Source organism: Callospermophilus lateralis, chromosome 6 (genome assembly GCF_048772815.1).
Source record: "Callospermophilus lateralis isolate mCalLat2 chromosome 6, mCalLat2.hap1, whole genome shotgun sequence".
NCBI classification, from domain to species: Eukaryota; Metazoa; Chordata; class Mammalia; order Rodentia; family Sciuridae; genus Callospermophilus; species Callospermophilus lateralis.
Genome location: NC_135310.1, coordinates 111,375,205 through 111,402,328, shown reverse-complemented (window position 1 = coordinate 111,402,328; position 27,124 = coordinate 111,375,205). Strand labels below are relative to the sequence as shown.

The window sequence follows — 27,124 nt, the reverse complement described above, 5'->3', positions numbered from 1 at the left end:
TAAAACACTGGGTTGACTGCCCACCCCGAGCTGGGGAACCCCCTTTTCAAGCAAAAATCTTATGCAAAAGCCCAAAATATACAGAAAAAAAAAAAAATCCATTTACCTTGGTATAACAACTGCCTTTAATGATAAGCAGCAGCAGTTTTATAATTCAAGTCATAGTCAGAAGCTACCAGAGGGAAGCTTCACCCAGAATTTGTCCACTCTACTCTACCTGGCTCGATTTTTATAGCAGGAGTCCCTGGCTTAACTTGTATAGTAGAATAGTGTGTCTGTGTGTGGGGTGGGGTGTGTGTGATGTAAAAGCTTATTTTTATATTAATGGCAATATGTCTTAAAAGTTCTACTCTAACTAGTGCCTGTAGAACAGACCTTAAGTGTGGTGGAACCTAGGGGAAAAAAATCTAGAACCATCTGGCCAAGGCAGATAGATAATGAGCTCTTGAAAAACAAAGTAACATCATTTCTTTGGTCACTTCACAGCCGAGGAATACTCATTGATTACTTGACCACAACCAGACTCAAGGAGGGGTTATGGCTGGAAACAAAGAGACTGTGAAGGCTGTGATGGTGACCCAGCCTGAAGCTTCAGAAATAGGCTCAAGGTTCAGAAAATTCTGATACCTCTGACTCTAATTTCTAACCACATCTCCAGATTTGCTCTGTGTCCAGCTATAAGTTATCCATCTCTACCTCCTGGACATACCAAGCTCTTTCCTGACTGTCTCAGGCTCTTGCACTGCATTGTCTACCTGGAATGTCCAGCATCTCCTCTTGACTCATCCAAGTTAACTCCAACTCACCTTTCAGAAACAATAGGAAGCAACTTCTGAATTCCCTGAAGACTGGGTTAGGTCTCCCAATAAACACTCTCAAAAAGCCCTGCTACTTTCCTTCATAGTAAATATCACAATTATAACTGTATAGCTAGATTTATGCTAATGTGCTGATGCTGAAAACGAGTTGAAGTAATATCCTAATTAAGGTAATAAGTGGGAAGCATGGTTTCAAATCTACTCTTAAAAAAATTTTGATTATAAGGATGGATTGTAGCTCAGCAATAGAACACTCGCCTAGCACATGCAAGGCACTGGGTTCGATCCTCAGCACCATGTGAAAAACAAATAAGTAAATAAAGGTATTAATTTTTTTTTTTTCCAATTATAGCCGGGCGAGGAGGCGCATGCCTATAATCCCAGCACCTTGGGAGGCTGAGGCAAGTAGGATGCCTTATCTCTAAATAAAATACAAAAAAAGGCGGGGGATGTGACTCAGTGGTTAAGTGCCCTGGGTACAAAAAATGAAAAACAATTTTTTTGTTTACACATTAAGTGTGTGTGTGTGTGTATGTATGTATGTATGTATTTGAAAGGCAGGAAAGTATACTAACATCTTTTGGGTTAAAAGCCATGGTACTTATAAAACTGACAATTTCCTGCTAGCTAAATTGAAAGAGAAAAAAAAAAGAAAAAAGAAAAGAAAATTTGCCTGTGAAGATTTCTATGCTAAAATGACATGAATATACTTGATCTTGTACAGCCTGCAGGAACTCCACCAATGCATTTTTGAACAAATAATAGGTGGTCAAGGTAGTGTCAGATAGTGATACATAAGGTACACTGAAGCTGCTTCAGGACCCCATTACAGACGAGATGAACTTGGTAGGGGAAAGGGTTAGATTTCTTACCTAAGATAGCAGACTTTTCCGCTTCAAGCATATCCAGAGCCTTAGTGAAAGGCTCTGCCATTTTGGCTAGCATTTCTGGTGCATACAAAGTATTGTGGGTTCTGAAAGAAACAGGGTGCAATGTGAATATTTCCTAGTCTATTGCAGAAGAGAAGTGGAGTTCACCTTGTAGATCCCCCAGTGACACTTCTCCATTGGGGTTAAAAAATAGAAAGTAGGAACACTTGGGTGTCCCATGGAGAAGGGTACCGATTTGAAGCTATTAATTGCAGACATACAGTATACATCACCTAAGACATATTAACATAAGAACCAAAACCTGAGACAGCAGGACAATATGAAAGCTGAAACTTGAAAGTCCACTTCTTTTAAGTACAAGATGATCCTCTGGCATTTTCAGATTTTCTGATGAGCAGTAGATGAAATTTTAGTGACACTGTAGGTTCATAAGCAGGACAGCAGGTGGTAATATGCCCCATTTCTCAATGCTCTGCCTCCATTTCAATAACATAAACCTGGAAATAGCTGTTTCAGCCTTCTGAGGAACACAATCTCAACGCACAAGCCTGTTTCCCACCAAAATAACTAACTTGAGCAATTACAGGCTTTGTTTAAGGAGCAAGGGCTATAGATCAGATCCACTGCTGTCCATAGTACTCCCTTCCTGCCCATAGCAATGGTCCCACTGAACAATCGACAGCCAGAATGAGTGCATAACTACCTGTGTTGTTTTAAAGGTAATTATAAAACATTTTAAATATGCAGAAATGATAGACACTAGTCATGGGCTACATAATGACATTTTCGTTAACAAGATACCATACTTGGTATCTTGATCATAATGGAGCTGAAAAATTCATATCATCTAGTGATGTGACTGTTATATGACATCATAGTGTTACTCATGTGCTTGGGGTGATGCTATGTAAAAGAACCTACTATGATGTCAGTCATATAAACAACTATGTACAGTAAAATACTTGATAATAAGTGACAATTTTATTAGTTTATGTACTTACCATACTTTTTACCATTATTTGAGTGTACTCATTCCACTTGCTAAGAAAAACAAAAAGTGAACTGTAAAATAGCCTCAGGTGGGTCCTTCAGGAGGGATTCCAGAAGGCCTGTTATCACACATGACAGCTCCATGTGTCACTGCCCCTGAAGACCTTGCAGTGGGACAAAATATGGAAGTAAAAGACTGATTCTTTGTAGGCCTAGACTGATGTGTGTTTGTGTCTTTGTTCTAGTTTTTTGTATGGTGACAGGTAATCATCTAATTGTCCCTCTACCCAACCAAGTCAATATACATTAAAGAATACATCTTTTTTCCTTACTGACTTACGTCCTATATCAATATGTAATACATGGGAGTCTTTTTAGACAATTTTACTTTTTTTCCCCCACTTGGTACCAGGGATTGAACCTAGGGACGCTTTATCACCGAGTCATATCCCTAGTCCTTATTTATTTATTTTGTAATAAGGTCTTGCTAAGTGGCTGAGGTTGGTTTTTTTAATCTTCCTGCTTCAACCTCCTGAGTTGCTGGGATTACAGGCCACTGCACCCAGCAGCACTTCTACTTTTATGTTGAATCCACCCTCACCTATGAAGGATTACTACTAAAAAACTGAATTGGTATCAGATCAATTATCTAGACCAGAGGTCACACAGTAAATATTTTAAGCTTGGCCAGCATTATGGTCTCTGTCCTTCACTACTGAAGCACAACAGCAGTTACAAAATAAGTAAATGAATGGGCACAGTATATTCCAATGAAAATTTAATTACAAAACACACGGAGGCCTAGGCTTGGCCCTTGGGCTACAGAATGTTAAGCCCTCCTGTAGACCAAACTATTTTTTTAATAAGAAATATAAATAGAATATGTCAAACAATACTACAGAGATGCAATCAGTTAAATCCAATTGGGAATACAATATAAGTACACTGTTTTTCAATAAATAAATCGAAGAAATGCCACTGAACTTATGGAGACTTAAGAAACATATCAACCAATACCGTGTATAAACCTTGCCAGGTATGGTATTGCACACCTGTAATTCTAGCTACTCAGAAGGCTGAAGTAGGAGAATTGCAAATTTCAGGCCAGTCGGGGCAACTTATTGACCTTCCCTCAAAACAAAAAATAAACAGGGATGAGGGTTAGTTCAGGGATAGTGCCTACCTAGCATGCAAATCTCAGTACTGTAAAATAAAACAACAAAATCCCTATAAATAAACTTTGTTTGGGTTTTGGGTCAAAATAAAAACATTATGGGGATATTTCATGATACTACTGTTAATATTTTAAGTTTTTATTTTTTATGGTACTGGGGATTGAACTTAGGGGCACTGGACCCCTGAGCCACATCCTCAGTCCTATTTTGTATTCTATTTAGAGACAGGTTCTCACTGAGTTGATTAACATCTCATTGTTGCTAAGGCTGGCTTTTAACTAATGATCCTCCTGCCTTGGCCTGCGGAACAGATGGGATTACAGGTATGTGCCACTGTGCCCAGCAAATATTTGTAAGATCTAATAATAGAAATGTAGCTGGGTGTGGTGGCATGTGCCTGTAGTCCAGCACTCAGGTAGATCACTTGAGCCTTCGGAGTTCCAGACCAACTTGGGCAACAGTGAGGCTTCATTTAAAAAAAAAATTAAAAAAAAAAATAGGCCAGATAAGGTGGAGGCGGCACATCCTTGTAATCCAAGCCACTCTGGATGCTAAGGCTAGAAGATCACAAATTCAGGGTCAGCCTGGGCAACTTAGCAAAATTGTATTGAAGGGCTGGGGATGTGGCTCAAGCGATAGCGCGCTCGCCTGGCATGCATGCGGCCTGGGTTCGATCCTCAGCACCACATATAAACAAAGATGTTGTGTTCGCCGAAAACTAAAAAATAAATATTAAAAAAAATTCTCTTAAAAAAAAATTGTATTGAAATTATTAAAAAAGGTAAATTGGAAAAATATTAAAAACAGGGAGGATGTAGTTTAATGGTACAGTGCTTCTGGGTTTAATTCCCAGTATGGGAGTGGGATACGAGGGCTGGAGAATGTGGTTACATTAAAAGACATTACTATATTATTAGATTTTATATTGCTAGCTTCTAACCTAGAATTTTTGTTGTTGTTACCAAGGATTGAACCAGGGGCACTTAACCACTGAGCTATATATCCCAGCCCTTTAAAATTTTTAAATTTCGAGACAGAGTCTCACTAAGTTGCTTAGGGCCTTGCTAAATTGCTGAGGCTGGTTTTGAACTTGTAATCCTCCTGCCTCAGTCGCTGGGATTACAGGCACGCACCACAAAGCCTCGCTCTAATCTGGATATTTTGCATGTGTGTTCACAAGTGTTGAAGGCCTGTAATTTTTCTCTGTTACTGCCAATGTTTGAATTTGGTATCTAAATAAATGAGCCTTATAAAATGAGCTGTGGGACACTCCATTTTTCTATTCTCCAATTTACTTCCTGTCTCTATGGATTTACCAATTTAGATACTTGATATAAAGGGAAGTATACACATATGACCTTTGTGTCTGGCTTTTTTTACTTAACATAATTGTTTTAAGGTTTATCTGCATTACAGGGATTAACTGGTAATTAATTTCTTATTATGGCTAATATACTATTACATAAATATACCACACTGTGTTTACCCAGTCCTCCATGGGTAGATATTTCAGTTGTTTTCAACATTTCACTATTGTTATAGTGCTACTAGAACATTTGGTCAAGTATTTTGAGTACTTGTTTGCAATTCTCTTGGTTGTATATTTAGGAATAGAATTGCTAGGTCATGTGGTAATTCTGTTTAACTTTTTGAGGAACTATCAAACTTTTCCACAGCAGCTGTACAATATAACATTCTCACCAGTGATGTTATGAGGGTTCAAATTTTTCTATATCATTGTCAACATTTGTTATTTTCTGCATTCATTATGGAGATTAAATTCTTTTTTTAAAATATTTTTTCAGTTGTTGATGGACCTTTATTTTATTTATTTACATGAGGTGCTGAGAATTGAATCTAATGCTTCACACATGCTAGCGCTCTACCACTGAGCCACAACCCCAGCTCCGAGATTAGATTATCAAATGAATGATTTACAAATATTTTCTATTCAGTAGATTCTTCTCACTTTCTTATGTCCTTTAAAAAGCTTTGAATTTTTGCCAGGCGTGGTGGTGCACTACCTGTAATCCCAGCAGCTCGTAGGCTGAGACAGGAAGATTGTGAGTTCAAAGCTAGCCCCAGCAAAAATCGAGGTGCTAAGCAACTCACCAAGACACTGTCTCTAAATAAATTATAAAATGGGGCAGAGGATGGGGCTCAGTGGTTGAATGCCTGAGTTCAATCCCGGGTGCCAAAAAAAAAAAAAAAAAAAAAAAGCTTTGAATTTTTTTTTCTTTTTTTAAAAAATTTTTTAGTTGTAGTTGTCAATACTTTTATTTTTATGTGGTGCTGCGGATCAAACACAGGGCCTCACATGTGCTAGGTGAGTGCTCTAACGCTGAGCTACAACCCCAGCCCCAGTTTTGAATTTTTGATCTATCTATTTTTTCCTTCCCTTGTGCTTCTGCTGTCCTATTTAATAGCCCAATGCCAAATCTAAGACTGGGAAGATTTACCCTTGTGTATTCATCTAAAGAGTTTTATAACAAAGATATGAAAAATTGCGCTCTATATGTGTAATAAGAATTTTAATACATTCTGCTATGTATTACAAAAAAAAATTTAAAAGAGTGAGTTTTAGTTCTTGTATTTAGGTCATTGATTCTGAGTTAATTCGCACATATGGTTTGAGGTAGGGGTCCAATTTCATTCTGTTACACATGGATATTCAGTTATCCCAGGAGAATCTTTCAATTCTGAATGTCCTGACACCCCTATGAAGAAACAATTCTATATAGATGTACGGGTTTTTCTTTGGATTCTCAATTCTCAGGGCTGGGGATGTGGCTCAACCTATAACATGTTTGCCTGGCATGCACAGGGCACTGGGTTCGATCCTTAGCACCACTTAAAATAAAGTTGTTGTGTCCACCAAAAACTGAAAAATATTAAAAATAAAAAATCTCCCTCACTCCTTAAAAAAAAAAAATCTGCCCTCAGGGGCTGGGGATATAGCTCAGTTGGTAGAATGCTTGCTTAGCATGCACAAGGCCCTGGGTTCAGTCCTCAGCAACACCAAAACAAACAAACAAACAAAACACACACACACACTTTTGATTTAATTTATGTAAAGCTCAAAAAAACAAAGCAACGACCCCACCCCCCGCCAAAAAAAACCCAGGCAAAATGTTAAAGGAATAGTGTTTACATTTCAGTTCGGTCATTACTGATAAATTCAGTTAGTTCATATGAATACCAGCAAGAGAAGGACTACTATAAAAATAAACCATCCTGCTCCTAATGAACAACTCCTTTACAAGTAAAAATTTAGATTAAATAAAATTTAGATGACATAAAAAGAAGTGGAAGAAGAACATGGAAGAAGTTTTGAAGTAAAAAGTCATTCTGGGATTAGCTCCCATAGGCTTACATGAAATACAAGATTTATACAAGTAAGAATTGTAATTTTAATTTTATTTTTTTTGTAGGACTTGGGATTAAACCCAAAGATGCTCTATCACTGAGTTATAACCCCAGGCCTCAAACTACTGCCTAAGCTACTGCCTTAGCTTCCCAGTGGCTAGGATTACAGGTGTCAAACAAGAGCTATTTTTTTTTTAAAGGAACCACTCAAAAAAGAATCAAGACCTAATTCCTCATTACTACTATTAAAAAAAAAAAAAAAAAAATTAAACTGGTTAAACTATTGAGATTCTTCTTTGGAAAAAAAAAAAAAAGACAAGACAGAAATTATTTTTCTCACTCACCTTATAAGGGCAAGTAAATTGTCAAGAAGTTTCAGAATCTGCTCTGTGCAGGGGTTACGAAACACTGGATTTCCACTGGGTGTATAACCCACCACAAATCCCCCAGCTTTGGCCTCTTCTAGGTCAGCAGGCCAGCAAGTTCGCTTCACAACACCCAGAATGCTATACACACAAAAGCTCATCTACAGAAAAGCACAAATGAAAGGTAAACATAAATGGGAAAGAAAAGATGAAAGTACTATTAGATACATTCAAGGCTGTGGCATAAGTGACATAGAGACCATAGAAAATAAAAGAGACCTCTGTTTCTCTCTGTCCCCATGGGATCCCTGTCCCTTCCTTTAGGTCAAGTCCAAGAGGGGTTCTCTCTCTGGCATTTTCAGAGGCAAGGGTGCTTTTTGTAAGCTTCCCTTTCATGTCTTTTCAATGGGCTTAGTAACTATCCCACAAAACCTTGATTAGAAGGTGCCTTAGATATGCTCCAAAACTAAGTATTTAAACTACCTTAATTTCATCATGTTTCTGAGCTGGCCTTATACCCTCTAGCTCGAACTTCAGCAGTTTTTGCCTTATTCTCCCATGACAGACCTCTTTTTAACCACTTGCTAGGTTAATGAATGTGACTTGCCATAAAGGTGCCAGGAATAATGCATACTTGAATAGCAATTAACTGAAAAAAATTCAGGTTTGCATGTTAGGCTATTACTTTGAATTTTATATGTCAGAGAGCAATGGCAGGGAGGGCTCACCTTACAGAGTAATAAGTTATAACCTACTTCCTCATTATGCCTTTAGTCTTCAGAGATACTTAGAGATCCTTAAAGCGAAATAATGACTTCACAGAAAAGACCGTCTGCTCTGCTGTGGGAACTAACTCAAGAATTTAAAACTAAAGAAGAAAAGCAGAAGCTTAGGTAAGTGGAGACACCCAGATTTCTCACCAATATAGACAAATCTATGAGAAACTTGACAACTGTTAACATCCCTATTCCTACCCATGGCCAAGCAACTTCCTGTTCCCAGCAAAGTCTTACTCGTGCACGATTCAAGCCACAGGGATCCTCCAGAGCTGGATCACAACTTTTCAGATCTGCACCCACATAGGCAATAAAAGCATCAACATCTGACAGCACTCTGAAAAGTGAAGAGGGGGAAAGAAAAGTTATATCATGATTTTAAGTAAGGACAATTTCTTCCATAAGAGCTTTAACTTTAAGGCTGGGTAATCAAGTGCAGTGAGTCAGGCAATCTCCAAGGATGACTTCTACCTGTGCATGTCTTCAGAAAGCCAGATGCTGGCCACCGGTGCCATCAACTCCTCTAGGAATAACTTTTGACGTTCATAGTTCTTGAATTGGTTGCTAATGAGAACCAGGGCTTCCATGAGGGCACATTTCTCCATTTGTGTCAAGAGTAGCTCATTGGACAGGAGCTGCTTCACGTGGTTATAAAGCATATCAAAATTGGGCTGCAGATCACAAAGAAAAAAAGCTGGTGGTAAAGGCCTTATTTTCAGGAGAGGTTGGTCACTTTCAAGGAAGAAAGAAGGAGAACCAAGGCAGTTCCAGAAAGGTCAGGCCTATAAGGCTATAACACAGTAATTTTGTTAGAATTTTTTCCTTTGTCTAAATACTAAGGCAATTAGGCAGAAGACAGTTCTTGTTTAAGACAATACTCAAGTATTTGGAGAACTGCACTTTCTTCCCATTCTACAATTATGAAGGTAATTTGTCTTTTTATACATCAACTTTATAGTATATTAACAAGCAAAGATCAATTTGTTATGTCTATAGAGATACAATTACTGTGTATTAAGAAATTTCTGGAAATTTTAGGAGTAATGATAAGTTTCTTATAGAAACCTCCCCCGAAACTTGCATCTGAATTCTCCCAAGTTTAGGCACATCGTTGTAGTAACACATCAAATAGTAAAGAGTTGTAGATGGATGGGGATAAACTTAGTTATGCATGTAGAAGAGAACCATCCATTTTGAGGGAAGGACATATTTGCATTTTTAACTCAATTGAGAGAGGAAGAACACACCAATTCAATACTACTCCTCTATGTGAAGCTACAGTTTCTAGTTTTTCCTAGGCATTAAAAGATCTGGGTTTACAAAGAAATGTAACCAAACTTGACAGGCTTCAGAAGTGACTCAGTCAGGGTCAAGTGGCTTACCAACACAAGCTCAGGGTAGTCACGGCACATCTTGATGATGGAGGAACAAGCATGCCTCCTCACATTCCTCACTGCCCGGGTTCTGGGGGCCTGGAGACATTCAACAAACTCAGAGCCAATTTTAATATAATTTACTGATGCTGCATAGAATCATGTGAATATCTCAGGCAAATTCACAATAAATTTTCATAACTGTAAGAGTATAATGGAGTGACATTTATAGTCACCATAGCCCATGTTTACGTTGTTTTTACTAAACTCTTCCACTTACATAAAAATCTAGACTAAGTAGTAGGTATTCATACTTTAGCTTCCAAGAAGTTATAATCTGTTGGTTTAATTAATGGTCTTACCTTACTTTCTTCAACAGTTTCAAAAGTGACAGATGAAAATAGCTAAAGGGAGGAGGAAAAAAAAAGGTCACTTGTGTTTTTTTTTTTTAATATTTTTTTTAGTTGTTAACAGACCTTCATTTTATTTATTTGTATGTGGTGCTGAGAATCAAACCGAGTGCCTCACGCATGCTAGACAAGCATGCTACTACTGAGCCACAACCCTAGCCCCATCACTTGTGTTTTTGAACAGTAGTTATCATAAAATTTATCAAAATCCCAGGAGTATATTCTCAGAAATAACCTGATAACAAAAAACTTTCTATCGTGTTATGAAGCATCAGATATCCATTTTCTCAGATACCTCTGTAAGATGCTTGGGATTTACAATTTAATTATCAAACCACAAAGTATAAGGTCATGGAATCCCAGAATAATCCATACCACCTGTCAAACAACTCAGCTATGGTGATACCTCTCGTTCCTTTTTATCAAAAGTTGAGTGATCTACTCTCTGTGAGTCTATTTTATAACTTCTCATTTACTCCTTAACTTGATACAATATGGCTGGTTTGTTGGTCACTATGATGGAATTATACTCAGATGAGGGTCTCACCAAGAAACCCACTGGAGGTCTGGGGGTGCAGCTCAGTGGTAAAAAGCTTGTATAGCACATGTGAGGCCCTCTGGGCTTGATCCCCAGCATCACACACACAGATACACCAAAAAAAAAAAAAAAAAAAAAAGGAAAGTAAAAGGGGCTGGGTTGTGGCTCAGTAGTAGAATGCTCGCCTGGCATGCACGGGGCACTGGGTTCTATCCTCAGCACCATATAAATGTAAAATAAAGATACTGTGTCCACCTAAAAACTAAAAAATAGGTATTAAAAAAAAAAAAAAAGAAAGAAAGAAAGAAAGAAAAGAAAGGAAGAAACCCACTGGGCATTCTCCAACTCTTTGAGAATTTTCTGAAATGCTGCTGGCCTATGACACAATACTTCTTTCATTACCCTGGCTATTTTTTTTCTTCCCTGGGGACTTCTTATCACCACTGTTCCTCTTCTAATGATGGCAATGCTTAGGATTGCCCATAACTCTACATTTATCTCCTCTTTCTTAGGAATTCCCTTCTATAGCCCATTTACTGTGAGATACCTCCATCCAGATATACTACATATACTTCAAACATAGTATTTTCAAGTATCATTTTTTTTCTTCTTTATTCCTGCTCCTCTTCATGGTCCAGTATTCTCACTCAGCTGATGGCTCTGCCACCCCCTTAGTCATTAAACTGGAAACCAGAAAACCATCCATATTGCTCCTTCTCTCACAAATTCCTTCATTATCTGACAGCATACTCATAACCTGCTTAGGTATTATTTTCTGTTTTCCAGCATATAAGTCTATCAATTGCAATGCCATATAGATAAAACATCTGTTTATGTGTCTTTCATCCCATAGTGCTCCTAAAGGGCAAGGCATTAGCAGTATGGCTCATTCTCAGTAAATTTTTGATAAGTGAATATATGACTGTTTATTAGTTTGCCTCATGTACTTTCAAAAAGTTAAAAAAATAATTAGGGGCTGGGGTTGTGGCTCAGTGGTAGAGTGCTTGCCTTGAATGTGTGAGGCACTGGGATTGATTCTCAGCATCGCATATAAATAAAAAAATAAAAGTTTATCAACAACTAAAATGAATAAAATAAATAAAATTAAAAAAATAAATAGCTTAGATATGTTAAGATAAACTTTAAGGAGAAGGACTTTACCTTAGAGAAGACTTGGGGCAAGAACTCTGGCCTGTAGGTAACAAATGAAAACAGTGCTGAGATGTTAGTGAGGACACAGGATAGGATGAGAGGATCCTTGGTGTCAAAGTTCAGGACCATCTGCAATAGCTCTATTCCATCATTAATAGGAATTTCCTATAAACAGACATGAAATGGAGGTTCACATGGCAGCCTACACTCAGAGATAACAACTTTTGCTAAATTCCCTAGTTTAAAAATACATAATATGGTTACCATATATAATTTTACATACTGCTTTTAATCCTTAAAATTCAAAGCATTAATTCCATATTACAAAATTTATGATGCTATCATGTGCCATATTAGGGATGTAGAATTTCCTATGATTAGAAATTCAAACTATTTCTAGTTCTGCACTATTCTCAACAGTATTACAATACACATCTTTTTAAGGAAAATTGTGTTTACACTTTCAATTATTTTATTGTGCAAGATATTTTTGATGTAGGGCATGGTGGTGCACTCTTGTAATCCCAGAGGTTCGGAAGGCTAAGGAAGGAGGATCACAAGTTCAAAGCCAACCCTTGAGCAATTTAGTGAGACCCTGTCTCAAAAAAGAGACTTTTAGCTGGGCTGGGGTTGTGGCTCAGCGGCAGAGTGCTCTTCTAGCCTGTGTGAGGCCCTGGGTTCGATCCTTAGCACCACATAAAGATAAATAAAGGTATTGTGTCCAAGTACACCTAATAAATAAATATTAAAAAAAAAAAAAAGATTTTTGGGGCTGTGATTGTTGCTCAGTGGTAGAGCACTTGTCTAGCATGTGCGAGGCACTGGGTTCAATTCTCAGCACTACATATAAATAAGTAAATAAAATAAAGATCCACGAGTAACTAATAAAAATATATATTAAAAAAAAAAGAGAGAGAGACTTTTGGGGATGAATGGAATTGTTGGGTCAAAGGTATATTCAAAGAAGTTGCTTTTCTTTTTTATAGGCTTTATCAATTGATTCTTTATCCAGTGTTTATCTTTCTATTGTTCTAAGTTTACATTTTAAAGTCTGTTTCGTAAGTTTAAAAATACAAGTACTTGGGCTGTGGTTGTAGCTCAGTGGTAGAGTACTTGCCTAGCATGTGTGAGGCACTGGGTTCAATCCTCATCACTCATAAAAATAAATACATAAAATAGAGGTATTGTGTCCATCTACAACTAATAATTAAGGGAAAAAAATACATGTAGTTAAAGCCACTACTTTTTTCCTTCCTCCCAATTTAAATTCTTTTCCCAAAGTTATTTATTGACTAATCTAATCCTTCTTGTTTCTTTGGGAGCTTATATATATTTCAAGTTGTTTCTAGATTATTTTGTCTCAACGGGTTATATTTAATGCCAGCACTATACTGCTTTATTGTAAGTTTTACATTTTACTATCTGCAGAGGCAAACTGATCCTCATTAGAAAAATATGATTTCCTTTTCTTCACAACTATCCCCTACACCAATTCATCACTAAGGCTGCTAAAGCAAGACTCTATCTAATGTTCTCAACACCAAAAGTACAGGTACTACCTGTATGAATTAGATAAGTAGCTTTTTAGCCAAAGAATCTCTTGGTCAAACTCTCTCACTGAAGGGTGAATGAACATGATGAAAGTTTAGCTGACATGATTTACAGTGGGGTAGAGGATTAAGAGCAGAAACTTGAGCAGTCTGCAAACCACTAAACTAGACAATACTCTACAAAGTCAGAAGTCAATAACCCCAAGATAAAATGGATCAGGTTGAGATCTGTCACTTACATACACAGGGACATATAACATATTATGCAATTTCATTAACAAATAAATGAATAACCTCATTATATACTCATCACATATCCACCTCTTTTTTGGGGGGTACCAGGGATTGAACTCAGAGGCTCTCAACCACTAAACACCTCCCCAGTCCATTTAATTTTCATTTTGAGACAAGGTCTCACAAAGTTGCTTATGGACTAAACTGCTTAGGCTAGTCTTGAACTTGAAATCTTTCTGCCTCAGCCTCCCAAGTCACTGGGATTACAGGCATGTGCCACCATGTCTGGCTACTCATCTTTCTTGATTAGAAATAATTCATTGTGAACTCATTTCATATTAATGAAGAAAACAATAGTTTTTTTTTTTTAGGCTTAAAATATTTTATTTCAAGACATAAAATCATATTAATGATCTTTGTGTCTATTTTTACACCAATGCCAAAACATGGCATTGGTGTAAAAATAGACACACAGATCATTTCTAACATGATAAAATCCAGTGATGGAACCACACTTTTATTATCGATTATTTTTTGACAAAGATGCCCATATAAACAATAGGTTTTTAGAGTCAAAAAGTTTACTTTAAGTCACTGACAAGGCCAAATCCTACCACCCAGAATTCATCTATAGAAAAAAGAGTTGAATTTTACTTGTTCTTCTACCACTTGTCCTGACTCCTACCAAATTTCTAAAATAATTTGATACTGATAATTTGCCTCCAGCCCATATCTTTCTCCTATACACAATTCATGGAGTGGGGGGGTTACTTTATGAACCAATTAGAGTCTGGTATTTTGACCAAATACCATTAATATTAAAGTTTAATGTGAACTGGGGGTGTGGCTCAGTAGTATAACTACTTGCCTAGCATGCATAGTTTTGGGGTAATTGCATCTTGGTGCTTACTGTAAAATCACCCTAGAACCAATTAGGCACCTACCCTTCTAAAATACTGCTGGTCTCTTTGTATGCTTAATATATACCAGACAAATCCTATCATTCTATTCTTTGGCCTTCAAGTAAGATCACAACCACATGTTTAGATTCATTAAAGGCATCTAGCTTAAATTCCAGAAAAGGAAACAAAGCATTTCCCTTGACTTGATAATGAGCAATGAGCTTTCTTGATACGACATACCGATTCTATCAGATAAATGCAAATGGGGTTGGGATTGTAGCTCAGTGGTACAGTGGTTGCCTAGCATGTGTGAGGCACTGAGTTCAATTCTCAGCACCATATATAAATAAAGGGTCATTGAAAAAAAAAAATGAAAAAAGAAAAAAGTGCAATTCTAACCTATAAAAGGCCCCACTTAGTAGCAGAATGCAGACTCCCAATAGGGTTTCTTACCTACATGTTGGGATAAACTCTGAATGCCATGATTTCAAAGTGTATCAACATAAAAGCACATGAAGTTCATCACCCTGAGATCTAATTTGTTAATATGTTCTTCATGAGAAAAAGCATTATATTTCACCTTCCTTCAAGGGACTTAAGAGATCATGTTCACAACTAACGTAGAAAACACCAAGATACAGGGCTGGGGACATAGCTCAGTTGGTAGAGTGCTTGCCTTACTTACACAAGGCCTGGATTCAAACCCCAGTACCAAAAAAAGAAAACACTAAGATGCAATTACCCCAAAACTAGCCATGACTAATTATTTTATCTAATTAACAAGATTAACATGATATATACTGTTATCTGATTAATTATAGGTATAGCTAAGACACTGTTCTAAGAGAAGGTTGATACGTGACATGAAGTATAGAAAATTAAGCTATTTATTGTTATTCAAGGGAAAGGGACTGATAAGCCAACATGAGTATTCTGGCCTACTAGCCATAAACTGAACAGAATGTTTTATGATAAATATCTCAAATTATCAATTCAAAGTTTCTATCACTGGTCTCTCTGTGATAGTTATCCTATCTGTGGCTCCTGTGTCCTATTAAGCTCTACTATTCATCCCCTTTTAAAAAGAATACTAAATAGATTAAGAGATGTGAGTTTTGATCCTATCTGCCATTTATTAGCTGTTTAAACTTGAGTATGTTAGGGCCGTGATGTAGCTTAATGGCTAAGCATTTACCTCGCATTTGCAAAACCCTGGTTTGATCCCCAGTTTCAAAACAGACAAAAACAAAACAAAACAAAACAAAAAGCAAAAAGAAAACTTGAGTATGTTATTTCACCTCTCTAAATCCCGGTTTCTTCTTCTGTAAGATGAATATCCAGATTTTCCTATCCCCCTGATAGTTTACAAGAGATCAAACTTATGTAGTCAGCAAGGCAGTTACTTACTTCTTTCTCTAGTGTTCGAAACATCTGGTTGATCACACTTTCCAAAAAAAAAGTCATAGCTTCCCACTGCACAAATGAAGGTGAGAAGATGGAGCACAGGCCTCCTTCTCCAGTTCCAGCTGTAGAACAGGCTTTTGAAACACACATGCAAACATTTATTCAGCATGGCAAGAACATAGAAGACAAAGAAAGACAACACAGCCTCAGAGACTGCTTGGTGATTTTTAAGAGTTGAAGAAAAGGGTGATGTTGGACAAAGAAAACCATGTGTGCTAAAGGCAAAGAAGGGTCCCTACCCTGCTTATATCTGTAATCCCATCAACTCAGGAGACTGAGGTAGGAGGCTCACAAGTTCAAGCCAGCCTCAGCAACTTAGTAAGGGAAACTTAGCAAAACCTTGTCCTTTATTTTTGTAAAAAGGGCTGGGGATATGGCTTAGTGGTTAAGCACCCCTGGGTTCAATCCCTGGTACTAAAAAACAAAAACAAAAAAAGAACAATCAAAGAAGGATCTGAATTCATCTCTATGAGCTTTGTCTGTTGAAAATATACATATAACGATTAAAAACAGTGCCTAACTCATTAGAGGCACTTAATAAATATTAATTAATGCCTCTCTATCATTTTATGGAATACTCATGAAAATACAAATAATTAAGATATTTGTGATCATAAACAATTCTTCCCATAAGGCAATGATAGGGACATGGTTTTGTGCTAATTAAAAAAAAAAAAAAAAGTAGTGTCAGATGAAATGTTCTCTCCTTCAAGCATTTTCATTTGCTCACTCCCTAGGAGTAAGAACAGCTGTCTTTTAATAGTATTAATATACTGTTCTGACATATGACTCAGGTTTATTTCCTATGCATAGTTTTGATATAATACTTCACCAAAGTTAGGAATGAAATAACTCACGGTTCATAGATCCAGCATCAACTGAAGTTGATAGCTGATACTTTAGCCACTCCCCAGCCATCTGGAAACTAGTCTTGGGATCCAAACGACATGCCAATCTCATCACTTCTCCTTGCTGAGCTCGGGATGCTGTAAAGATAAGTACATGAATCAATAACTGGCACATAACAGTTTATTAGAACAGATGACTAAAATGTGGTGTATATATGCAATGAAATATCATTGGCATTAAAAAGAAGTAATGATACATGCTACAAGGAAGAATTTTAAAAATATTATGTTAAGGCTGGGCACAAAGGCACATGCCTGTAATTCCAGTGGCTTGGAAGGCTGAGGCAGGAGGATCTCAAGTTCAAAGCCAGCCTCAGCAACTTAGCAAGGCCCTAGGCAACATAGTGAAACTGTAACTCAAGAATAAAAAAAATAAAGGAATGATAGTAGAATGAATTGGACATTATTAACCTATGTATGCTTGCATGATTACATGACCTGTGTAACCCTACATCATGTACTAACAGACGAATGAGAAGTTATACTCTATGTATGATGGCTCAAAATGCATTCTACTGTCATATATAACTAATCAGAATAAAAATAAATAAATAAAAAAGTCTGAGGATGTGGTTCAGTGCTTAGGCACCCCAGGGTTCAATTTCTGGCCCCACATCCCACACAAAAAAAATTGTCTTAAGTGAAAGAAGGCAGTCACCAAAGACCATATCTTATGATTCCATTTTTTTTAAAGTATTTTTTTTTTAGATGTTGATGGACCTCTATTTTATTCATTTATTTATATACAGTGCTGAGAATTGAATCTAGTACCTCACACTTGCTAGGCAAGTGCTCTAACACTAAGCCACAACCCCAGCCCACTTATGATTCCATTTATCTGAAATGTTCAGTATAGGTAAAACAAAGAAAGATTATTGGTTACACATGATTAGTCGGAATGAAGAAACTGAGAAGTAATTTTTGGTGGACAAAAATTTTCTTTTTGGGGTAATGACAACGTCCTAAAATGAATTTGTGGTGACAGTTGCACAATTCTCACAAAAATACTAAAACCACTGAATTATATACTGTAAGTATGTGGTAAATAAATTTTACCTTAATGGTTATTTTAAAAAGAAAGAAAATTGGGCTACAAAAACCCCAGAACAGAATTATGACATTAGGATATAATGGGTTTTCCCACTCTTTCTGGGAAGGATAAAACCACATGGTGAGATGGTATTTAATTATAAATATGAAAAGAAATGTGAGGGTATCTTAAATATGGTTACTATCCCTAAACATCAGTGTTTAAAGACTACATATCTATATGTTTGTGGGTGGAACACATACTATGCCTTGAATGCAGTCCCAGAATCCTGCAAAGGGAAACCAGACAACGCTGCTGCCGAGATTTGGGGATCTTTTTATTTTTTGGTATCAGGTTGAACTCAGGGGCTCTTGACCACTGAATCACATCCCCAGGCCTATTTTGTTTGTTTGTTTTGTTTTGTGGTGCTGGGGATCGAACCCAGGGTGTTGTGCATGCAAGGCAAGCACTCTACCAACTGAGCTGTATCCCCAGCCACCACCCCTCCCGCCCTATTTTGTATCTTATTTAGAGATAGGGTCTCACTGAGTTGCTTGGCACCTCACTTTTGCTGAGGCTGGCTTTGAACTCACAATCCTCCTGCCTCAGCTTCCTGAGCCGCTGGGATTACAGGCAAATCCTACTGCACTGGGCCAGATTTGGGGATCTTTGATCAGAATCCCAACTGACATGAACCACTCTTCATAACACTAGATGCCATTCTGAGACTTTTGGGAGAAATGCCAGATTATATCACTTACAGTTGAAGAAAGCATTGAAGTCTTCATCACTATCAAAATCAAATCGAGAATATTCACAGCTAGGACTGTCTGTCTTAGAAGGAAAACCCATCTGGAAAGAGACAATTGGAGTAGGAGATGAAAATGAACCTACTAAAAGGGTGCTTAAGCTTAAGGAGCTCAAGCACTTTGTAATTTAAAAATAGTTAAAGATTTGCATTAGATATTCTATGACAAGTAACTGCTTCTGTTCCACTCAAAAGCCAGTTTATTCCCTGCTGCAGTCTGGCTGGGCACCAAATAACTGAGCCACCACACCTTGTAGATTCAAACAGCAACTCTTTATTCTTGAACTGTCACCAGCACTCTACACGTTCTGGGGAAAATCCACACACTCCACTGGGCTCTGCATCCCAAATACTCTCTGAATCCCGCAAGGAGAAATCAATGGGAACTCAAGGAGCGGGCGCCTGAGGCAGCAGGATACGCCCTATTCCCAGCAGGATCCACCCTAAACCTGGATCCACCCTGGTCCTTGAGCAGGGTCACCTTTCTCAAACATTCATGCAATGTCACTGCAAATGACCTAGGTCCAAGGCAAGCCCATTTCCACAATGGAGAGTCCTCCCTCTAAGCAACATTGGGTAGGCTGACAAGGAAATTGCCATGCATCATTCCTACTTGGCTATGGCTCTCACCAATCCCCAGTTCTAATATTCCTCATAGTGGTAGAAAAGAGAACACTTTTAGCTGATACCTTCCTTCCAAGGTCCTCAGAGAGACTCTACTTCTGAATTTTGTTTAAGGTCTATGAATACAAAGTCCCAAAATAAAGTGATAATTCAGCATTCAATAAGGAAGAATTGAGAACCATTTGCCTCATTAAATGCTAAACACTGGGAATAAATATATGGAACAACATGTGTTCCATTCAAAATAGGTTTGAAGATCATGGCAGAAAATTAGAACATAGTACGGCTAGCTAAATTCCTTGAGCAATTAAGGGGATGCTTCAATGGGCCCCACACTCTTGCTTTAAAATTAGGATTTAGAATCTGTAAGCTATGAGAATTCTTAGCAAACCTCAGAATTCATGAGTAACTATTGAAATGGACAATAACTTGTGCTTCCACTCTCACTTTCTTCTCATTTGCCTTCTTGACTCTCATTTGACCTCCAAGAACAATGTTTAGACATTTATTTCTTCTTAGAATATTCCTGACTCTACCTCCTATGTACTTCCAAAGCATTCTGCTTTTAACTCCTGAACAGCAACTATCATATTGTATGGTCACTGCTCTTATGTAGCACCTAGCCCAATACTTGATATGTAAATAGTCTAAAACAAAGAAGGGCAATCATAATAACCCATTTATGGCCTTCTTTCTTCCCAAAGAATAAAAAATATGCCCAAGGAAAGGATCTTAAGTGGTCACAAAAAGGCTGTCAATGATGCCAATCTTATAATTATGCGTATTCACCTACATGCCACATGCTTAGATTTCTTTTATATATACCTTGACCAAGTTAGTCATAGAAGCACCTCCTATGTACTTCCAAAGCATTCTGCTTTTAACTCCTGAACAGCAACTATCATATTGTATGGTCACTGCTCTTATGTAGCACCTAGCCCAATACTTGATATGTAAATAGTCTAAAACAAAGAAGGGCAATCATAATAACCCATTTATGGCCTTCTTTCTTCCCAAAGAATAAAAAATATGCCCAAGGAAAGGATCTTAAGTGGTCACAAAAAGGCTGTCAATGATGCCAATCTTATAATTATGCGTATTCACCTACATGCCACATGCTTAGATTTCTTTTATATATACCTTGACCAAGTTAGTCATAGAAGCACGAAGATATTTTGGTATTATTGCTAACAGCAAAGGATCACGAGATAGGATCTCATGTCTGAAAAGGGCTCCCCAAGTCATCTGAGTTGAAGACCGTAGAAACTAAAGCAAAAAACAAAACAAACTCAGTTAAGATTTGGATTCTAAATAATTAAGACTATTAGCCTTATAGTCATCATCTACATTTTTCACAAATAAATCTCTACGAGACTTTGAAACTTCCTCTACTGCAACACATCAGTAACAACTGCTCACTATGAACCACATGTTAATAGGACAGGCGATGGGGGTCACTCTCCAAGGAGTGGTCTAAACTCTACTTTCTTTTTCATGAGAAAGGATACTGAAATCTGTGTGACAAAAGAAAAATTGTGAAGATGAAATTAATTTTATAACAACATAATTAAAATTTTGTGTTTAAAGTCCCTTTAACATCAAGCCACCTGGGACAAACCTCTCACACAGCATTATCAGAATTTTACCTAAGAGAAAAAGCACATATACTCATTTCTAGGGCCTGAAGAGTCAAATTTTAAATAGGAGTTGCTATACTTAAGGGCAAAGTGCAGATTCTAGTTCACCTAGCTAAAATTCTGAGAAATTATCTGTATAAAGTTTACCTGACTTGGGTGGGTTGTAAAAGCAAGAAAAGACTCCAGATATTTTCCAAAATTCACTGGTGTTTCTACATCAGAATCTATGCCCTATAGGAGAAAAAAAACTATATTAATGATGCTGATGGGGTAGAGACTGGGGAAGAGAGGAGCAGTGGAAGAGTAATAAACACAGATAACTTATATCCTCAAAAAAGTTGTGGGCTGTGGGCATAGCTCAAGTGTAGTGTAGAGTGCTTGCTTAGAATGTGGTGAGGCCCTGGGTTTGAACCCCAGCACCAACAAAAAGATTCAGTTTTGAAAGAACTTTGTATTTCCTTTTGGCTAAAGAAAAGCAATATTCCAAGAGAAAAACAAAACAAATCCCCAAAACAGAAAATAAAATTAAAAAAAAAAAAAAAGGAAAGATACTAGCTGGGTGCTGTGGTGCATTCTTATAATCCCAGCTACTTGGGAGGCTGAGGCAAGAGGATCACTGATGCCATGAGTTTGAGACCAACCAGGACAACACAGTGAGACCTGTCTTAAAATAACACCGCCCCGCCCCCGCCCCAAAAAAACCCCGAAACCATGTTGTGGTTCAAATAGTAAACTGAAAGAAACTATTCATTTCAGAAATTACGTGAAGAAAACAAAACAAAACATATTATTTCTTTAGACCTGGCTTATTTCCATTTCTTACCTGACCTATTAAATACCCATTCAATGATATAAAAAGGCATAGCATTAATTGCAAATGTCTGCCCTATCTCCTAACTTGTAAGACAAACTTAAATATTCCCCTTAAGGCAGATTTTTCCAGTTTAATCAGACTTAAGTTTTCTTTTATGATCTAATAATATATCTGTTAGACCAGGAAAGGGTTTTTTAATCGATTCCATGTTTTGTGTTCTGTTAATTCAAGTAAACAGAACTTGAATAGGTAATATGCTCAGCAAATTAACATACAAATTCACAAGACTAAAAACATTAACTTTATAGAATAACATATTTGCCTGTTTGTTGCTAATAACTGAGACTTGTTAAAAGAAAGTTGAATCATTCAAACCCTATTAAAATAATTTAAATTATATAATCATATAAAATAATCTAAAGACAATGCCCCATCAAGTTACATTAATGGAATCTGCAACCCTTTATTGAAATGTCATTTTCTAAATGCTCTTCTCAAACATTCTAAAGTTCTTCAGAAAGTAAGCAAATGCTCACCAGCAAGGCACACAGCTGATTGCCCAGTGCACACAACACCTGACAGAGTCTCTTCAGGAAGACATAGTGTTTTTCTATCAAGCCTCCTCCATCAGCAGTCCTATACAATGAGAGAACAGTGTGATTAGCTGTCAAGAGAAGCAATAGATTCCCATAAATAAAACTAACTGTGATCAGTGCCTCACCACTCAAACCAAAGTTAACAAAAACCAAACACTCAAAGACTGATTCGCAATATGGTTCAATGCAATCTCCTCCCTCACTAGATACTCTAGTTCTGGGCACCATACAGTCTTAGTATTTTGGGATGATAATGTGAGCTCTGTGCATGACTGGATAAAACAAAGTAGACATTTATATGAACAGCTGCACAAAATGGCACTGTTAATACCAGGTAAGACTTGGAGAGACTCATCGGAGAGTATTTAACAATTCCTTCAACCACTGACAATATAAAAAGGACTATAATAAAAACCTGACTTTGTGTCTCACTTCTCCAAATCACTTAGTTTGGGCCTAACAATCAAGTAGAATCCAAAAATAGTCTTGCTAAATAAAAAATTATAACTTATTTGCTGACAAAATATAACCTGAAATGACATAGGACTATTCAAACTAACAGCAATGAATAATAACTAATATAAACAACAGCCATTTTAGCTGACTCCTACAGGCATTAGAGTATAATACAGATCACATGAGCCTCAGGATAAATAGGGTTAGGCTCTAGGGATGTTGGTTGTTTTTGGTTTTTGTCTTTTTTGGTACTGGGAATCTAACCCAGAAGCAATTTACCACTGAGCTACCCCAGCCCTTTATATGTTTTATTTTGAGACAGGGTCTTGCTAAGTTTCTTAGGGCCTCACTAAGTAGCTGAAGCTGGTCTTGAACTTGGGATCCTCCTCCCTAGTTGTTGGGATTATAGGTGTACGCCACCATATCTGGCTCTAGCTCTGTGATATCAAAGAGCAGTTCAGTGCTATGGCTTTAACACAAGCTGTGGAGCCTAACTGCCTGGACTGAATCATAACTTTACTACCCCCGGGTCTGATATGATATCCACTGCATAAACAGAGGTGAGACACCCCAGTTTCTATCTCATGGTCTCTACAATAAACTACAGAATGGACCTAGAAGCAGTAACTACAGAGACTACATTAAAGATGTCTCTGTTTTTTGTTTGTTTTAATAACGGGGATTGACCACATAGCCACATCCCCAGTCCTTTTCATTTTAAGCCAGTCTTGTTAAGTTGCTGAGGCTGGCTTTGAGCTTGCAATCCTCCTGCCTCAGCCTCTCAAGTCACTGGGTGTGCACCTCCATGCCTGGCCTAAAGATGTGTTATTCATTTAAGTAACACGATCCCCGAAAAACATTGCTATCTCCTTAGGAAAGTAAACTATGATAAATGCCATTAGTAAGAGATATTAAGAGGGCTGGGGCTGTAGCTCAGTAGTAGAGCACTTGCCTAGCACTGTGAGGCACTGGGTTCCATCCTCAGCACTCAGCACCACATAAAAAATAAATAAACAAATAAAAAAAAAAGGCATGCTGTCTATCTACAACTACAGAGAGAAAGAAAGAGAGAGAGAGAGAGAGAGAGAGAGAGAGAAAGAGAAAGAGACAGTAAAGATAGTAAGAGATTTAAGTAGTACATATGTATCTCACACTTTTTCATTTGTCCTTCGGACAAAAAGTAAGTGAATAACATTAAAAAAAAAAAAAAAAAGGGGGTGTTGCAACAACTTCAACTATTTACAACACAGAGTTCTACTTGATTCCCTGGTAAGAAATTCTTATCAGGAAATGCTTAATATTTTCCAGAGCAACTAGAAGAAAATAAGCAAAATACATTATTTCAGTATGCAGCATGTGTTTCACGCCCACATCTTAGTTTTTTCCTGTTGTTTCCAATAGTCTCAGCACTGACAAGTTTAAGAGAATAGGAAGGGAGTGTCTGGAGTTCTCCACTCAAGGCAAGCCCCAGGATAGACTCTGGCCCAGCAGACTGAGCATTATCAGACTTGGTCACCAAGGCTACTTGGAGGACCAGGGATCACTGGAAGCAGAAGACACAGTACAAGAGATTAGCTTTCTGGGGAGAATGGATGCTGAGTCAACGGCCACAACTTATTTCTTTCAAGAGACCTTCAAATTGATTGATCAGTCCTTTTAAGATTCTTATTTTCCTTTTTGGTACCAGGGTTTTAATCCAGAGGCTTAAAACCACTGAACCACATCCCCAGCCCTTCTTATTTTTTATTTTGAGACAGGGCCTTGCTAAGTTGCTGAGGTTGGTTTTGAACTTGCAATCCTCCTGCCTTACAGTCCCCATTTGCTGAGATTACAGGTGTACACCACTATACCTGGCCACCAAGACTGTCTTATTTTCCTATTCATAAATGCTGTTAATTCACTACTAGTATTTACAGGAATTTAAGACAAGGCCAAATAAGACATAAAAATTATAAAAACGTATTGTGAGGGTCTGGGGTTGTGGCTCAGTGGTAGAGAGCTCGCCTAGCATGCACGAGGCACTGGGTTCGATCCTCAGCACCACATAAATGTAAAATAAAGATACTGTGCCCACCTAAAAATATTTTTAATAAATATATTAAAAAAAAACATTGTGGGGCTATGTGTATAGGTCAATGGTACAGTCTGTACTGGGCATACACTGAGTTCAAAACCAAAATAAGTAAGTAAAACAAAACACTGCAACACACTGAAAGATAAAGATACTCACTGTGCAGCAGAGAGTATATAATGCATGGCAACATCTCCAAATAAGACCATCAAGGGCTTCCGGTCCTCTAATTTTCCCTAGACCCAATTTTAGGGAAACACAGTCATACATTTTATATTACTAAAAGTCTCAAAGTACTAACATCTTCTATATCTATGTAATCAAATACACTAACTTTATAATTTATTATATACCCAGGGCTTGCTGAACACTAGAAAAAAAAGAAAGCCAACTCTTTCAAACCAAATCTGGATAAGACTTATAAAGCCAGTCTTTGACTTAACAGTAAATGAATGAGCTTTACACTTTTAAGTCTTTCTGTTATAACATGCAATTAAACACATACATACCCTAACTCAGAAACTAAAGGTTAAAGTCAGTTGGAAGTAACAACTTACTTTTCTGCTGACTGCAATGAGAAGACACTCAGCAGCTCCTAACTGAAGTTCCTGTTCATTCAGAAGCAGGCAGAGTATCACCAGGAGTTTACAGTTTTCAGCAGTAATGTGACTCATAGACACCCAGTCAATGTAGCCTGCTAGAGTATTCAGTGCTGCAACTCCTACCCGACAATTTGCTTGAGCCTGTGTGAAAAGAAATCACTTTTGACTACGAATCCCAACAGATAAGAATGCTGTGGTTGGCTGGGGCTGTATCAGTGGTGGAGTTCTTGCTTAGCATGCATGAGGCCCTGGGTTTGATCCTTAGCACCACATAAAAATAAACAAATAAAATAAAGGCATTCTGTCCATCTACAACTATAATTTTTTTTTTTAATAAAAATACTGTCGTTACAACTGAACAATGTACTCATGTTAACAGATGCTGATTGAGAACTCAAAAAGATTTTCTTCTGATATACAACCACTTCTCAATGGCTTTCTCAGAATCCATCAATAAGATCATACTGGTCTGTGTGGCCATTTTATCTTTTTTTAAGAAATCCCAAATATTTTAACTTTACCTCCCCTTTCACTACAGCTCAGTAATCAAAAAGACCAAAGGCTGAGGTCACTAGGTCTATGCATCCCCACACTTGAAAGCCTAAAAGAAATCTTACAATTCCATAAAGAGCTCTTACCTTTGACTCCTGAGAAGTATCTGCCTTCTGAAAGAAAAAAAATCCAATGTGTTTAGTAAATAAAAGGCTACATAATAACTTTCCACTCCTATAATTAAGGGTCTTGAAAAATAATTGTTAATTACAGATGAAACTTTTAGGGGGCTAGAGGTTTAGTTCAATGGTTGCCTAGTACAAGGTCCTAGATTCAATTTTCAGCACTGCAAAAACAAACAGATGCAACACTTTCTTTTAAAGATCATTTTTAAAATTGGTGCATTATAATTACTCATTATCAGATACAATCTTTAACCTTGGGGAAAAAAAGACAACTTTACCAAGAACATATAACTGATACGTCCCCCCTAAGAACAAGAAATTAAAGCAAGAAACAAAATTAAATGAATACATTTAATTCATTAAAATTAAATGAATAATCCCACTGGCTCAGGAGGCTTATGTAGGAGGATTGCAAGTTTGGGGCCAGCCTCAGTAACTTAGAGATCCTGTCTCAAAATAAAAAAAAATAAAAACAAAAAGGGCTGGAGATGTAGCTTAGTGCCTAGTATATGTGAGCCCCTCGGTTCTATCCCGTCCTAAAATAATAATAATAAAATAAATACAACATAGGACCATGTATATGTGAACATAACTACAGAAAAATATGTAAAAATGTTAAATGCTATATATATCAAAATAATGGCTGTTCAATACAAATACAAATACAGATTTTTATCTTAATATTTCAAATTCCATTAAAATGCTACATGTGGCTGGGGCTGTAACTCAATGGTGAAACACTTGCCTAGCACGTGTAAGGCACTGGGTTTAAACCTCAGCACCACATAAAAATAAAGGTATTGTGTTCATCTACCACTAAAAGAAAAAAAAATTAAAAATTAAAAAAGCTACATTCATAAATCTGAAGTATCTAAAATTATATTTTCCTAAGAAACTT

The 27,124-nt window shown here is 37.2% G+C and overlaps 1 protein-coding gene across 1 annotated transcript in view; it reads right to left on the bottom strand.

The window, feature by feature from the left end:
* Xpo5 (exportin 5) overlaps positions 1–27,124 on the bottom strand; it is a 44,437-nt gene that overhangs the window by 8,090 nt on the left and 9,223 nt on the right. The window contains exons 6-21 of the mRNA XM_076858661.1: positions 26,188–26,214; positions 25,505–25,690; positions 25,107–25,183; positions 22,361–22,460; positions 21,158–21,241; positions 20,514–20,639; positions 18,703–18,793; positions 16,861–16,989; positions 15,947–16,077; positions 11,863–12,018; positions 10,116–10,157; positions 9,763–9,852; positions 8,852–9,051; positions 8,618–8,717; positions 7,584–7,765; positions 1,691–1,791 (exon numbers count right to left, since the gene is read on the bottom strand). Of these exons, the coding sequence (XP_076714776.1) occupies positions 1,691–1,791; positions 7,584–7,765; positions 8,618–8,717; positions 8,852–9,051; positions 9,763–9,852; positions 10,116–10,157; positions 11,863–12,018; positions 15,947–16,077; positions 16,861–16,989; positions 18,703–18,793; positions 20,514–20,639; positions 21,158–21,241; positions 22,361–22,460; positions 25,107–25,183; positions 25,505–25,690; positions 26,188–26,214 (1,822 nt within the window). The remainder of the gene's footprint in view (positions 1–1,690; positions 1,792–7,583; positions 7,766–8,617; positions 8,718–8,851; positions 9,052–9,762; positions 9,853–10,115; positions 10,158–11,862; positions 12,019–15,946; positions 16,078–16,860; positions 16,990–18,702; positions 18,794–20,513; positions 20,640–21,157; positions 21,242–22,360; positions 22,461–25,106; positions 25,184–25,504; positions 25,691–26,187; positions 26,215–27,124) is intronic.